Below are 15,655 nucleotides of genomic sequence, written 5' to 3'. Positions count from 1 at the left end.
CTTGAGCAGGGAGGTCCAGACATCTCTTTCCACAGCCGCATCTTCCAGCTCTTCTGGGAGGACTCCAAGGCGTTCCCAGACCAACTGAGAGACATAGTCTTTCCAGTGTGTCCTGGGTCTTACCCGGGGTCTCCTCCTAGTCGAACATACCTGAAGCACTTACCGAGGAAGGCGTCCAGGAAGTATCCTTACCAGATGCCCGAACCACCTCAACTGGTTCCTCTCGATGTGGAGGAGCAGCAGTTCTACTCCGAGTCTCTCCTGATAATTGAACTTCTCTATATCTAAGGGAGAGTCCAGCTACCCTGTAGAGGAAACTCATTTCAACCACTGTATCCACAATCTCATTCTTTCGGTCACTACCCAGAGTTCATGACCATAAGTGAGGGTAGGAACGTAGACTGACCAGTAAACAGAGAGCATTGCCTTAAAGCTCAGCTCTGTCTTCACCACAACGGACCAGCACAGAGGATGCAATATTGCAAATGCTGTATTAATTTGTCTGTCAATCTCATACTCCATTCTTCCCTCACTCATGAACAAAACCCCAAGATACTTGAACTCTTCCATTTGAGGCAGAACCTCACCCTCGACCTGAAGAGAGCAATCCACCCTTTTCCGGTTGAGGACCATGGCCTCAGATTTGGAGGTGCTGATTCTCATCCCAGCCGCTTCACACTTGGCTGCAAACCGCTCCAGTGAGAGCTGAAGATCATGGCACGATGACACCAACAGGACCACATCTTCTGCAAAGAGCAGAGATGAAATCCTGAGGCCACCAAACCAGAAACCCTCCACCCGCTGGCTGCACCGAGAAATTTTGTCCATAAAAGTTATGAACAGAATCGGTGACAACAGGCAGCCCCGGTGGAGTCCAACTCCCACCCTGAAGGGGTCTGACTTACTACCGGCAATGCGAACCAAACTCTTGCACCGCTTGTAGGGACCAAAGAGCTCGTAGCAACGGGCCCCCAATCCCATAATCATGGCGCACCCCCCACAGTGTAGCTCAAGGAACACTTTTGAATGCCTTCTCCAAGTCCACAAAACACATGTGGACTGGATGGGTAAACTCCCATGACTCCTCAAGGATCCTAGTGAGGGTAAAGAGCTGGTCCAGTGTTCCACGGCCAAGACGGAACCCACATTGTTCCTCCTGGATCAGACTCACTTCTCCAGTACCTCTGAATAGACCTTACCAGGGAGGCGGGTAAATATATATAAAAAAAAAAAACCTTTAAAGGAGATGTTATCAGGGACTGAGCTCAGACTGTGCTCTAAACCCTCTGAGGACACAAACAAGTGAGGCTTTGTGCTTCCAGCAGGTTTTTCCTTCCTTTCAGTCAATCAGGTAGGTTCTTCTGCTCTTCACTATAAATACGCCTGTTGCTACACGTATTGGTAATTTTATACAAATATTTTCATTACAAGTTGCCTCAGAAGCTGAAGTGGTATTTTATGTTGCAGTGCGTGTACAGCACTGTTCTCAGTAAATTTGTTCAGGAGTTTCTTCCATACCAGCTCTGTGTTTGTCCTTTAGAGTAATATTTTACCAGAACCGCAACATTTCAAAGAAAAGTCAGACTGTCACTCCCACACTGAGGCCATGCACGCTGCACTTTAAACTTTGAAACCATTGCATACCTTGAGCAAAAAATAAAATATGCTCTACAGAGTACTGTGGGTTGTAAGAGTATTCACCCCACTCCTTTATACTCAAAGTAAAGTTGCCCTCCAAGTATTTTTATGTAGCTTCAAAGCCCTAAGAATGACAAACATGACCTAACTGACTTTTAATATTATTATTGTCAATGTTCAACCTTATCACGAGTCCTGAGTTTCTATTCAAACTCCAGGTTGTGAAGAAACAAAATGTATGGGGTGAATACTTTTGCAGCCCTCATTATGTCCATCATTAATGAGTGGCATGCCTTAAATCATTGTTTCACTTCATCAGTGATGAACATTTATGTTTCCACAATATATTTATAAAGATTTCCATGTTCAGGTCAGACCTGGGATGGGGGTTCTGTACTCTCTGGGGCTCTTTGTGGTCCTGCTGCACCTGTCCACCTCTCACCTCCTGGGAGCCTTCAACATCAAGTCGTTTGGGGACCAGAAGTCATCCAACACAACTCTGATGGACATCATCAGCACGGTCTGAGCACCACTGGTTCTTCTAGTTTAAAGTCGCTCATTTTATCTTCGTGTGGCTTCACAAAACACATTCTACTGATATCTGAAGCTAAATCACCAAATTCACGCATGCAAACAAACATGCCTCAAAACCAAATGCATTCATTTGTATTGTTTGCAACTTAATCTTTAAATATTTAAATTATTAATTATAATTTAATTAAAAAATATATTTTTAAAGTTTTTTTTTCCCCTCACTTGCCCTCGATGAAGTCGGACACTTTTCTTCCTTCTCCTGCCTTCCTCCTGCTTTTGCTCTTTGTCCTGTGTAGCAGAATCTCTCTTTACACACCTTCTGAATCGTAAATTATTATTATGGATCTGGTCAGCTGGTCTCTCATCGCAACTGATAAAAAATTTTCGACCAAGAGACAGGGTGCTGGAGAGCCGTCATGCCTTGAACAAACACAAGCAGCTGAGTATGTCATGGATTCCTGGGGACAGTGGAAGATGATGTGTCTGTTTGTATTGTCTACGGAGGATGTAGAAGATGTGTACATTACTGGATTTATGATAACAGGGTTTCTGCTGTTTGGAATTGGTGGATACCTTGGATATCAACAAATTAGGAAGAGGATTGCAGCAGTTTCGGCCGTGGTAAAGCTGCCAACCTTATGTGAAGATAAATTTGTGCTTCGGGCGCTCAGACTCATACGCTTAACAAACTCAAATGCACGCTGGATGCGATTTCTGAGAATCGTAGGCCACTTTTGGCTCCTGGAACTCGATGGCATTAAGGATTTGACCTTGGAGAAAGCTAATTACCAGCAGAATGTCCACAAACCTGGCTGTTTGGAGTTGCCATCAAGAGTTCCCGCAGAACTGAAGTCAGACAGGAACCAGAGTCTTCCTGCCCAAACAATTGTTGTTGTTCTGAATCAAAAAGCTCTGCTCTGTCCACCCCCACCCTCCAACCCCCCATGGTGTTTAGGACGTTTGTACAGAACGTAATTTTGTTGTACTTCACTGTGCAAGGACAATAAATCTTATTCTGATTCTGGTTCTAAATTCGGTGAACATTTTTCCATTTGTCTTAGAAAATCTGTATATTTTAGAAATGTTGAAGTCTCGGACCTGTTTCTCACCTGTAATCTCAGGTTTTATTCTCCTGCACATTGTCAGTTCCTGTTGTCTTCTTGTCATGTCACCTTCTCTTAGTTTGATTTTGCTTTTACTAATAAATAAAAATACTCAGTCTCCATCTTGTCATTGTGAACTAAAGTAAAGTGGGGAGCAGGTGGAAGAGAGTTTAAAGAGGTGGAGAGAAAAAGAATGAAAGTAAAATAAGACAGAACCCATGTGTGTGAATTAAATTAAATTAAATATACTTTATTAATCTCAAGGAGAAAAATGTTCAGTACTCCTTAAGTGCATTAAAAGTAAATAAAATTAAAAATAAAATCAAAGTCAGGAGTACAATAATTTACCAAATGAACAATTGGGGCAAATAACAGTTAGCTTGGTATGGAAGTTATTAAGACTAGGATTAAAGAGCTTTATTGGTGTTGTACACAATGCATTGACATTTGTGCAGTAACACCAAAACTACTGAGAAATAATTCATTCATTCAACCTTTATTTAAACAGATAAATCACATTGAGCCTAAAAAACTCATTTACAAGTGAGACCTGTTTGGACAGACAAAAAAAGTGGTAAAATGGACACATGTAGGAGTTGGAGGCAAAAAAATTCCTATCAGACTTTTGTTTTCCTGCCTTAGAAAAAAAAACCTCAGCTCTACACTCTCAGCAGGGTCCTGGAGGGTGCGTGGGAGTTTGCCTAACCAGTCTACATGTGCTTTGTGGACTTGGAGAAGGCGTTCGACCGCGTCCCTCGGGGGGCCCTGTGGGGGTGTAGTGAACTAAGCCTAAGGTCAAAACCCTTGACCTTAAGAACCTTGTGGGACAGAAACTGTCATTTCATTGATTTGAATCCAGAAATACAGGTTGACCATCCTGAGACTTTCTTTCTTGAAAATTCAAGTGAAAGAACACTCTTTTTATTATCATTACTATTTTACAAATGTTGATAATCAAAGTGTTTTAGTTCAAACCATTTTAGATGTTGCAGTGAACTAATCATTTTTAATTAACTGTGAAAACAGTAACAATGATTATTTTTAATTCTCATGCAAAGTTAGAATTCATGTTAAGGTCTGTTACAGAGTAATTATGCATTTTCTGATTTTCTGTCTTTGAATGAGCAGTGTAAGTTTTGGTTCAAGGTCGGAGCCTAAGCAGACAAGTGTTGGAACGAGCTGTGTTGTTTTTAAATCCTCTCAGACGTAAACAGAGAAGCTGGCACCTGTTTTCCCAAACTCGCCCAAACATTTCTCTCGCCTGTCTGAAAAACATTTTCAATCTGTTCCATAACATTCTTGCTGTTTTCTGACTTCTAGTAACCTTTTACATCACAAAACACACCCCTGTCTGGTCGATATTGACCAATCAGAGACTCCCAAATGAACCGGAAATAGAGCTCTTTAAAATGTCGGTACTTCCTAGTTTAAACCAGAGTTTCACGGAGTTTCACGGAGTCTCACAGAGTCTCACAGAGTCTCCCAGTTCCTGTTGGGTCGAAGTTCCAGTTGAGTCGAGCCGAGGTTGCGGTCGAGCTCCCGTGCTGGGAAACAGGAAGGTCCTGACATGACCACAGAGCTCTTCCGAGTCTTATGGGATTATAACTTAATAGAATGAACTCTGGGAGTATGGGGTACCGGGCCCTTTGATACGGGCTGTTAGGTCCCTGTATGACCGGTGTCAGAGCCTGGTCCGCATCGCCAGCAGTAAGTCGGGCTTGTTCCCGGTGAGAGTTGGACTCCGCCAAGGTTGCCCTTTGTCACCGATTCTGTTCATAACTTTTATGGACAGAATTTCTAGGCGCAGCCAAGGTGTTGAGGGGATCCGTTTTGGTGGCCTTAGGATTGCATCTCTGCTTTTTGCAGATGATGTGGTCTTATTGGCTTCATCAGATCGTGATCTACAGCTTTCGCTGGAGCGGTTCGCAGCCGAATGCGATGCGGCCGGGATGAAGATCAGTTCCTCCAAATCCAAGGCCATGGTCTTGAGCCGGAAAAGGGTAGAGTGCCCTCTCCGGGTCAGGGAGGAGGTCCTACCCCAAGTGGAGGAGTTCAAGTATCTTGGGATCTTGTTCACGAATGAGGGAAAAATGGAGCGTGAGATCGATAGGCGGATAGGTGCAGCGTCTGCAGTGAAGCAGGCGCTGCACAGGTCTGTCGTGGTGAAGAGAGAGCTGAGTCAAAAGGCCAAGCTCTCAATTTACTGATCGATCTACGTTCCTACCCTCATCTATGGTCACGAGCTTTGGGTTGCGACCGAAAGAATGAGATCTCAGATACAAGCGGCCGAAATGAGTTTTCTCCGCAGGGTGTCTGGGCTCTCCCTTAGAGACTGGATGAGAAGCTTGGTCATCCGGGAGGGACTCAGAGTAGAGCCGCTGCTTCTCCATGTCGAGAGGAGCCAGTTGAGGTGGCTTGTGCATCTGTTTAGGATGCCTTCTGGACGCCTCTCTGGTGAGGTGTTCCGGATACCTCCCACCGGAAGGAGGCCCAGAGGAAGACCCAGGACATGCTGGAGGGACTATGTTTCTTGGCTGGCCTGGGAACGCCTCGGGATTCCCCCGGAAGAGCTGGCCCAAGTGGCTGGGGAGAGGGAAGTCTGGGCCTCCCTACTTAGGCTGCTACCCCCGCGACCCGACCCCGGATAAGCGGAAGAAAATGGATGGATGGATGGATGGATGGAGAAAAAAACCTCTAATATTAAAAAAAGCACCTCGCACAAACAAGCACATAGTGACATAGACGTTCTGCACAGGGGGGAGCCGAGAGCGGTGAGCATGTTCATAAATGCTCTCAAGGACACTAAGAGTTCTGATAAGGATGGAATAATCAGCCAATGTCCTCCGGTGAGATCCATAAACATTCTCGAGGGATGTCAAGGAATGGCCAAGAATAACGTCTATGAGAATCCAAGAGTCCTGAAATGATGACACAAGTTTATTCAGCTTGTATCATCTGGTTATCAGTTGGAAATTCCTCAGGGAGGGGGTGGTGAGCATCAGATCACATGTTCTCCAGGCGAATTCAGATAAGATGACCTTCAAGGCCAGCCAAGGGAGCCAAATTCAGATAAACACACAGTTGTTTTGGGGACAGGCAGAACTTAATGACATCTACCTTGAGTCTGTGTTGGTCCACTCGGTTCTGAAATGTCCAAAATACATGGCCATACCGATGGAACGTGACTGAGTAAAATCCCCAAGATCTTATCCATTCTGCCCAAAGCGTTTGAGTCCGGGTACTCGAGACACGAACCAACCCATCATAAAGGCAAGCAGCGTGATCGGGTCCAAATTTGCTGCCGACGACTTCCTTGATTGTAGATAAAACCAGCAACCAGCCGAATCCAAAATAGCAGGAACCAGTTATTGAAAATCCAATTAAATATGCGTCCTTAAAGTCCACAAATGGCAGCAGAAATAGACACATCATCAAGTCTTGCAAGTCGATGAGATATCCAGCTGTCTTTGGTGCCTGTTTGTTTTCCATATCTATTAGTGTGTGTGAATGACAGCCATTAACATAAAACACTTTGTAGAACTGTGATTTATAAAATTCAGTATATTTGCTTCTATCAGCTGACCGGAAGTTCTGCCACATCCAATATGGCGGCTGCTCTGACGTACCGCTGCAACGGGCCAGCCCACAAAACGATGTGTCCACTAACTACCTCACCAGTTCTCTGATGTGAACGCCCTGGTAGATGACAATAACCAGTTAGTGATGGAGAAAGGTCAGGGGAGCTTTGCTATGAAATAATTGAATGATTGTTTGAAATATGTTTAATAGTTTAACTAAAAAACGCCGATCTGACTCCAAATCCATCCAAATTATCCCCACCCGCCCAAAGCAATTTTTACCTGCAAAATCAGAATGAAAACCGCCCAAATGGTGGTAAACAGCCCAATCTGGCAACACTGGTCTAGTGGTTCTACACTTAATACTCCTCAACCTCCTGCCTGAGGGGAGAGGGGTAAAAAGTGAGTGTGCTGGGTGAGTGGGGTCCTTCATGATGCAGGTGGCCCTCTTCCTGCCTCTAGAAGTGTAGATGTCTGTGATGGTGTAGAGACTGACTCCAACATCTTCTGTGCAGCCTTCACCACTCTCTGCAAAGCTTTTCTTTCTGCAGCTGTGCAGCCTCCATGCCACACGTTGATGCTGGAGCACAGGATGTTCTCCACTGCACACCTGTAGAAGGAGGTGAGGACTGAGCTTCCCAGAGCAGCTCTTCTCAGCCGCCTGAGGAAGTAGAGTCTCTGATGAGCTTTCTTGATCAGGCTGGTGGTGTTGTTGCTCCAGCTGAGGTTGTCATTCATGTGCACACCCAAGTACTTGTAGCTGGAGACCACTTCCACCGCAGATCCTCTGATGTTCATGGGGTGGGAGGTGCGTTTGCTCTGTCTGAAGTCCATGACCATCTCCTTCGTCTTCTTCACATTGATGTGAAGGTTGTTCTTCCTGCAGCAGCTCTCCAGGTGTTCCACCTCCTGCCTGTAGCTGGAAGATATTTCATTTCTTACAGAAGCACATCAGATGTTTTATTAGGACCTCAGGAAATGGTGTTCACCAACCTTTAGCTCAATATCTTTAAAATTTTGCAAAAGGCATTTAGTTGTAAAAGTCAACCCAAATATTTTTTCTGAAAGCTCAGAGACGGATCTTTGGCGACAGGTGATAAAAAAAAAAGCTTTTGGTACAAATTGTGAAATTTTATGTGGGCAAAATGTAACAAAGCAATGATTTTTATTTTTTAGATTGTCCACCGCTATGACATCATTCTAATCCAGGAAGTCCGAGACAACGATCTGTCAGCAACCAAAAAACTCATGGATCATATCAACAAGTCAGAGTGACTCACACAGAGCTTACACCGTAACTCTGACCACACATAAATATCGTTTTCACCAACATACATGACAAACGTCTCTATCTTTGCTGATGATCTGTTTGTTTTCTCAGAGGTTCCTCTCAGTTCAGTTATGTTGTCAGTGAGCCTCTGGGTCGCAGAACCTACAAGGAAAGATACCTCTTTGTCTACAGGTACACAGACTAAACACAATGAACAAACAAAACATGTTTTAATTGTAAGAGTGAGGGGAATGCTCCTCCTTGTGAATCCCTGAACATTTTGACTTCCTGTCCTTAAGAGACATTTATAGGTTGGGTTCTGTGGAAGCTCTTTAAACGATCTCAGTTTGGAGAAAAAGAGTTTGGTCCAATCTGACTAATGGGTTAACAGCTAATCTGAACACAACCGAAGTGCCACAACACCAATCTCCAACATTTCACAGCAGTTAAATGAAATGCTAACATGTATGACGTGGTTGTCAGTTTCAAATGGCACAATTATTGTAGCAGAAATATAAAGGAGTCTCTCTCATTAGTGACCCCAGGCTGTATAGTGTTACAGCTAGCTGCTATGGAGGTTTTGAGATGTTTTAAGACGCCACGATCCACTTTGGTGTTGGCTGTGGTCGAATTAGCTGTTAGAACTACACTCTGTTCCTTCCAACCGAGGTTGTTCAATGAGTTATCTACAACAGGTAAGATATTAACTGTTCACTGTTAGCGTCAAAGTTTAAGTAATAGCTCTTTGATTTAATGCACTTAAGACTCACCAATGTATATAATCTGCGCAAAAAAATTAAATTTCAGCAAAAAACTGTGAACGGTTGTGTAAAACTTACATTTCACTTAACACAAGACACTCCCTGTAAAAACGTATTCTCTCAGCGTAATACATGTATTCACATACCTGACCTGCCTGCCTAATTAAGACCATTAAATCACTGATGTTTTAAATGCATTAATCATGTATTTATGCAAATGGCTGAGCTTTAGACACAAAGTCAAGGTTTTATCACACACACACACAAATCCTTAACATTCACTTATTCTAGAGCTGCATCATATTTGTCTTCTGAATCACATCAGAATTCTCAAAATGTTTTACTTTATGAGCCATACTTATTTGAAGCCAGTATTTCCTTTCCTTCCAGGAAGGAGAGAGTATCTGTGGTGAAGAGTTACACTTATGATGACGGCTGTGAGCCCTGTGGGACAGACACCTTCAACAGAGAGCCGTTTGTCGTCATGTTCTCCTCCAAATATTCTGGTATGTTTTTACTGGTGTGACACAGTGTCAGGGGTGATTCTCACCAGGACTGTACAAGCACCTGTATTTGCACTTTCTGCCTGCTCAGTTTCAACATCGCGTTCACAAATCATTAATTGTACACTGGAGCAAACAGGATCAATAAAGGTGGGACATGACCCGAGGAGGTACCGTGAAATTTATTCCAGAAGATAATTCTTTTTAGTTTTCCTTGTTCTATGTTCTAGTTAGGTGGTAAACATTTTTATTTTCAATTTGAAAAAATCCTCAACAACAAAAACAGGATTTTACAAACATTTTTTTTTTTTTACAATTTATTTGTAGAAGCAACAATGTTGGTGAAGGAAACAGAGGATGAGGAAGTGATGGGTAGGTTTGGTGTCAAGGAAAGAAACCAGGAAGGACAGATGGTGGTGGATTTTGCCAAGAGAATGAAAATGGCTGTAACACCAATTTCCAAAAGAGGGAGGAACATAGAGTGATCTGTAAGAGTGAAGGAAGGAGTACGCAGGTCGACTACATTCTGTGCAGAAGAGGAAACCTGAGGGAGATTGGAGACTGTAAGGTCGTGGCAGGGAGAGTGTGACCAGACAGCATCAGATGTTTGTGTGTAGAATGACTGTTGTGAATGAGAGGGAGGAGGTGGAACAGTGAGGCTACAGGGAGCAAAGGTCACAAAGGTGCAGGACTTCAGGTACTTGGGGTTCACTGTCCAGGAAAATGGGGGGTGAGGTAAAGAGGTGAAGAAGAGAGTCCAGGCAGGATGGAGTGGATGGAGAAAAATTTCAGGAGTGATTTGTGACCAAAGGGTGTCAGCAAAGGTCAAAGAACAAGTTTATAAGACAGTGGTGAGACCAATTCAAATCAATTCAGTTTATTTATATAGCGCCAAATCACAACAAAGTTGTCTCAGGGCACTTTACAGAAACATTCACATAAAAGCCAATTAGTAAAGTTCTCTATCTAAGGAATCCAGCAGACAAGTTGAATCTTGGCTTCGTTGCAGTCTCCCATCCTGAGCAAGCACAGTGGCAACAGTGGAAAGGAAAAACTCCCTTTTTAATTAAAAGGAAGAAACCTCCAGCAGAACCAGGCTCAGGACAAGTGGCCATCTGCTTTGACCGGCTGGTTGAGAGGACAGGAAGGAGAGACAGACGAACACAGAATGGTAGGTCCAGGTATAGGTCCAGGTATAGGTCCAGGTATAGGTCCAGGTGTATCTGAAAGACAAAAAAAAAAAAAAAAAACATGTTAAGGATAGAAAAAAAAATACAAAACAAGTTGAAAGTAAGTAAAGACAGTAGCAGAGTGAAAAGTGTGGTCAGTTTGTCCTCCAGCAGTCTAAGCCTATAGCAGCATAACTAAGGGACAGCTCAGGAAATCCAAGCCGACCCTAACTATAGGATTTATCAAAAAGGAAAGTCTTAAGCCCAGTTTTAAAACTGGATGATGTGTCAGCCTCACGGACAGAGATTGGAAGTTGGTTCCACAAGAGAGGAGCCTGATAAATGAAAGATCTGCCTCCCATTCTGTTTTTGTAAATTCTAGGAACCACAAGTAAACCTGCAGTCTGAGAGCGAAGTGCTCTGTTAGGAAAATATGGAAGAATAAGATCTCTAATATAAGATGGAGCTAGGTTGTTGAGAGCTTTGTAGGTTAGAAGTAAGATTTTGAATTCAATTCTGGACTTGACAGGGAGCCAATGGAGAGAAGCTAAAACTGGAGAGATATGATCTCTCATACTAACTCTGGTTAAGACTCTGGCAGCAGCATTTTGTATCAACTGAAGACGTTTTAAAGAAGTATTTGGACATCCAGATAATAAACCATTGCAATAGTCCAGTCTAGACGTGACAAATGCATGGACCAGTTTTTCTGCATCATTTTTAGATGTTTCTAATTTTAGTGATATTACGCAGGTGGAAGAAGGCAGTTCAAGTAACGTTTTTAATGTGGGGGATAAAAGACATGTCCTGATCAAAAATAACACCAAGATTTTTAACATTAGAGCTGGAGGACAGATTAATGCTATCTGAGGGAGAAAGACTGAAAAATTCATTCCTAAGGTGCTCAGGTCCAAAAACCAAAACCTCAGTCTTGTCTGTGTTCAACAGGAGAAAATTAAGCGTCATCCAGGTTTTTATGTCTTTAAGACATGCTTGTAGTCTAAGTAGCTGATTGGATTAATTGGGTTTAATGGACAAATATAATTGTGTGTCATCAGCATAACAATGAAAATTTATCCCATGCTGTTTAATAATTTTACCTAATGGAAGCATATATAAAGTAAAGCGTATTGGCCCAAGCACTGAGCCCTGAGGAAGTCCATGACTAATTTTGGTGTATGAAGAAGATTTATTATTTACATTTACAAACTGGAATATATCAGATAGATATGATTTCAACCATTTGGGGACTGCCATGCAAATGCATGGCAGGCACCTATTATTCTACACCTCGGAAGTGAGTCTACATTTCTATCTCCGTTAATGCGGCCCGAACCACAACATCTACTCCCACAAAAGTTATTTCAAAACGACTGGCTCGGCCCTGTGATGTGTGCTATTACTTTTATTGGCATTTTGAGTTACCATGGCGAAGTAATTTGCAAACAAAGATGCAATATTTCACCAACTCCATAAACTAGTTGGTGACTGCCCACTTATTATTCTACACCTGAAAAGCATATTTTTTCAACTTTAATGCAGCCCAAACCGCAAAGTGGACCCCTACAAAAGTTATATCCAAATGACCGGCTCGGCTCCGAGATGTGTGCTATTAATTTTATTGGCAATTGGCGTTACCATGGCAACATATTTTGCTAACGAAAATGACAAATTTCCCATAGGAAATGAATAGGAGAAAACTTTTCAAAGAAACTGAGTAATGTCGGGAGCCATTTTGGTTCAACATGCATGGAAGGCACCTATTACCACCTATTATTATTATTATTAATTAGTAAAAAATAATTAAAATAAATTACTAATGATTCATTTTAACAATTACAAATAATAACGTTAATAATTATTAATATAATAATTATTAATATTAATAATTTATATTTAATATTACTTATTAATATCAATATTATCATCAAATATATTAATAGTTTATAATAATTAATAAATGAATAACGTATTAATAATTAATTATTAATATTATTAAGTATTAATAATATTTATTATTAATAATAATAATTTATTATTAAATAGGCAGTCCCCGTCAAAGTTTCTCCAGGAACTTTCTAGTTTAGAGCTGTTCCTATAATCCCAATATCATATTCAAGCCTCTGTAGTAAAATATTGTGATCAACTGTATCAAATGCAGCACTGAGGTCTAACAGGACCAGTATAGACACAAGTCTATTGTCTGAGGCCATGAGAATATCATTAGTGACTTTTACTAGTGCTGTTTCTGTGCTATGATGAGCTCTAAACCCTGACTGAAACTCTTCAAACAGATTATTTCTTTGTAGATGTTCACGCAACTGACCTGCAACTATTTTCTCTAGAATTTTTGAGATGAAAGTTAGATTAGATATAGGTCTATAGTTGGCCAGAATTTCTGAATCAAGATCAGACTTTTTAAGTAAAGGTTTAATTACAGCAACCTTAAAGTTCTGTGGTACATAACCATTCATTAAAGACAAATTAAGTAGATCCAAAATGTGGACATTAATTAGGGGAAATACCTCTTTAAACAGTCTGGTTGGGATGGGATCTAGCAGACATGTGGATGGTTTGGATGATGTTATTATTTTTGACAATTCAGAGAGCTCAACAGGACAAAAACTGTCCAAACATAAATCAGACTCTAGTGAAATTTTTAAAGTTTCCTCATTTGACAGGGGACTAGAGACCAGCTATGTTGTATGGTCTGGAGACAGAGACATGGACAAAAAGACAGGAGAAAGAACTAGAAGTGGCAGAAATGAAGATGCTAAGGTTCTCCTTAGGAGTGACAAGGATGAATAATATTAGGGATGAGATCATCAGAGGTACAGCACATGTTGAACTGGGAGATCAAGTTAGAGAGGCCAGATTGAGATGGTTTGGGCATGTCCAGAGGAGGGACAGTGGTTTGGACATGTCCAGAGGAGGGACAGTGGTTTGTACAGGTCCAGAGGAGGGACAATGGGTATATTGATAGAAGGATGTTAGAAATGCAGCAGCCAGGAAAAAGACAGAGGAGATATATGGATGCAGTTAGAGAGGACATGGAGGTAGTTGGAAAGAGGACAGAGATGGAGGAGGATGACTCACTGTGGAGACCCCTGAAGAGGGAACAATCAAAAGAAAAAAATGATCTGTAGAAACAACAATATCTGACACGCCTCAGTGAAGAATCCATTCAGCCAGTCTGCAGCTTGTCTGAGGGCCCAAGAGGAAACAGGTTCAGGAAGGAGCAAGACATCAGTGTTCCAAGAAACACCTTTCAGCTCCTCCTTGTGTATTCTAAGGTGTTCCCAGACCAGAGATGATATACGTATAATCCCTCCAGTGAGTTCTGATTCATCCCTAGGATCTCAGTGAGATGTCCCTCATCTGACTCCTTTCTGTGAACAGCAGCTCTCTGAGCATCTTCCGGATGACTTCACTCTATGAAATTGGCTCCTTTCAGCTACTTTTTTTTTCTCCCTTGTCCTGTCCGACATTGTGACACTCAGAATTATTGTATGAGTGTCAAAGTGATGCCCAACAGATTTACTTTCACAAGTAGAGCATTATGGCTGGCTTTAATGCTCCACTTGATCTATAAATAAAACTTTATTAGCATTTGCTTTGGGTTTGTTTCAGATGTAATGGACACGGGGATGAAAAACAAAGAAGATAACAAAGATGAAAAGTGGGAGAAGGGTTAAAAGGTAAAGAAGGACGTAGGAATAGAGGAGAGAGAGAGGGATAAAGAGAACACAAATCAAGATCATTCAAGTCTGCCTCTAGACCTGCGGAAAGATAAAAAAAAAGACAAAACCGAGAAACCACAACAACAAACAACATATATAATGACACTTATAACATCATTAGAAAGTATTTTATACAGTACATGGTAATACAAGATATATTTAGTGGCCTCCACAACCCAATTAAGTGTGTATCTGAATCTAAACCTGAATCTAAACACCTGTGTGAGCATGCTTGTCACTATATTTCTTCTTCCATAAAAATGTTCAATAGTGGATGTGGGGACCCACAGACTCGTCCCCACAGGACACGATGGTAACACAGGGAAGACCGGAGCCACAGACACACAGCGGCCCCCAAGCCCGGAGCTCTGGGAGTCCCCCATCACGGACAACCGCACCCCACCCAGAGAGAAGCAATGGGAAGCCCCGGGCGATCCCCAGCAACCACAATGCAGAAACCCCAGGAGGCTGCCGCGACGAGTACACTGGCCCCGCCGGCAACTCGCCCCTCCAGAGTAGATCCGGCCATGGACACCGAGCCCCGAGTACTGAGGTCATACCACCCCTCAACAGAGGCCCGACAGAGCCAGGGCCCCCAGGCCCCGGCAGGCAGCCACCAAGGCGGCCGGCGCACACCCCACCAGCCAGCCCCAGATGCTGAGAGCCGCCGCTAATGCACTGGTGGCAGGGGGGCCCACCACTGGAAGGGAGTGCGACAGGGGGAAGTAGACCCCACATTAAATGGGGGGCTCAAATTGATCCAAGAGAGGGAACCACCTAAAACCCAACCCGAGACCTAAACAGGCACACAGAGACAGCCCGACAGAGCCTCTGTTGGGCCGTCCATGCGCCCCACCCACCTGACAGCGACCGCAAGCCGGCCCCAGGTCGGGGGCCAGAGCAGCAAGGAGCAGCAGCTGAGGGAAGCCGGCCCAGCGCACCAATGATCAGGCATCCCTACAGCCCCACACCACAGGCCTAGAGAAGCCCCGGCATGCCACGTATGCACCCCCCCCCCCCCATACACACAGCACCCCCCACCGCAAATGTCACACCAGGCCAACCAGCCAGCGCCCTGTCAAAGTGAAGCCACGACCCCGACCGCTGCCATACACCACCAACGACCACACACACACACAACCACAGCTGACCCCCTGCTGGAATCTGGCAGCCACCCTAGACAAAGGGCCAGCCATCGAAAACCAGGAAGCTTAATCAAAAAATCCAAACAACCCAGGGAGAACCGGAGCACCGGCCCCGCCTCCAATCGCCCCCCAAGGCCCAACACCCACCTACAGCCCAAACCCCAACAATGCGGCATACCATGCCCCCTCCCTGCCCCCGACTCCAAATGAAAAA

The 15,655-nt window shown here is 43.3% G+C and overlaps 1 protein-coding gene across 1 annotated transcript in view; it reads left to right on the top strand.

Annotated features, from left to right (window-relative positions):
- The first annotated feature begins 2,020 nt into the window (after positions 1 to 2,020).
- The window catches only part of dnase1 (deoxyribonuclease I), a 23,729-nt gene continuing 10,094 nt past the window's right edge, over positions 2,021 to 15,655 (top strand). Inside the window, exons 1-4 of the mRNA XM_037689407.1 lie at positions 2,021 to 2,158; positions 8,030 to 8,118; positions 8,235 to 8,315; positions 9,275 to 9,390. Of these exons, the coding sequence (XP_037545335.1) occupies positions 2,021 to 2,158; positions 8,030 to 8,118; positions 8,235 to 8,315; positions 9,275 to 9,390 (424 nt within the window). The remainder of the gene's footprint in view (positions 2,159 to 8,029; positions 8,119 to 8,234; positions 8,316 to 9,274; positions 9,391 to 15,655) is intronic.

The sequence above is a fragment of the Nematolebias whitei genome, chromosome 15 (assembly GCF_014905685.2).
Source record: "Nematolebias whitei isolate Nwh7 chromosome 15, NemWhi1, whole genome shotgun sequence".
Taxonomy (NCBI): domain Eukaryota; kingdom Metazoa; phylum Chordata; class Actinopteri; order Cyprinodontiformes; family Rivulidae; genus Nematolebias; species Nematolebias whitei.
The sequence above is the reverse complement of the archived record's forward strand: the minus strand, read 5'-3'. Positions and strand labels throughout refer to the sequence as shown.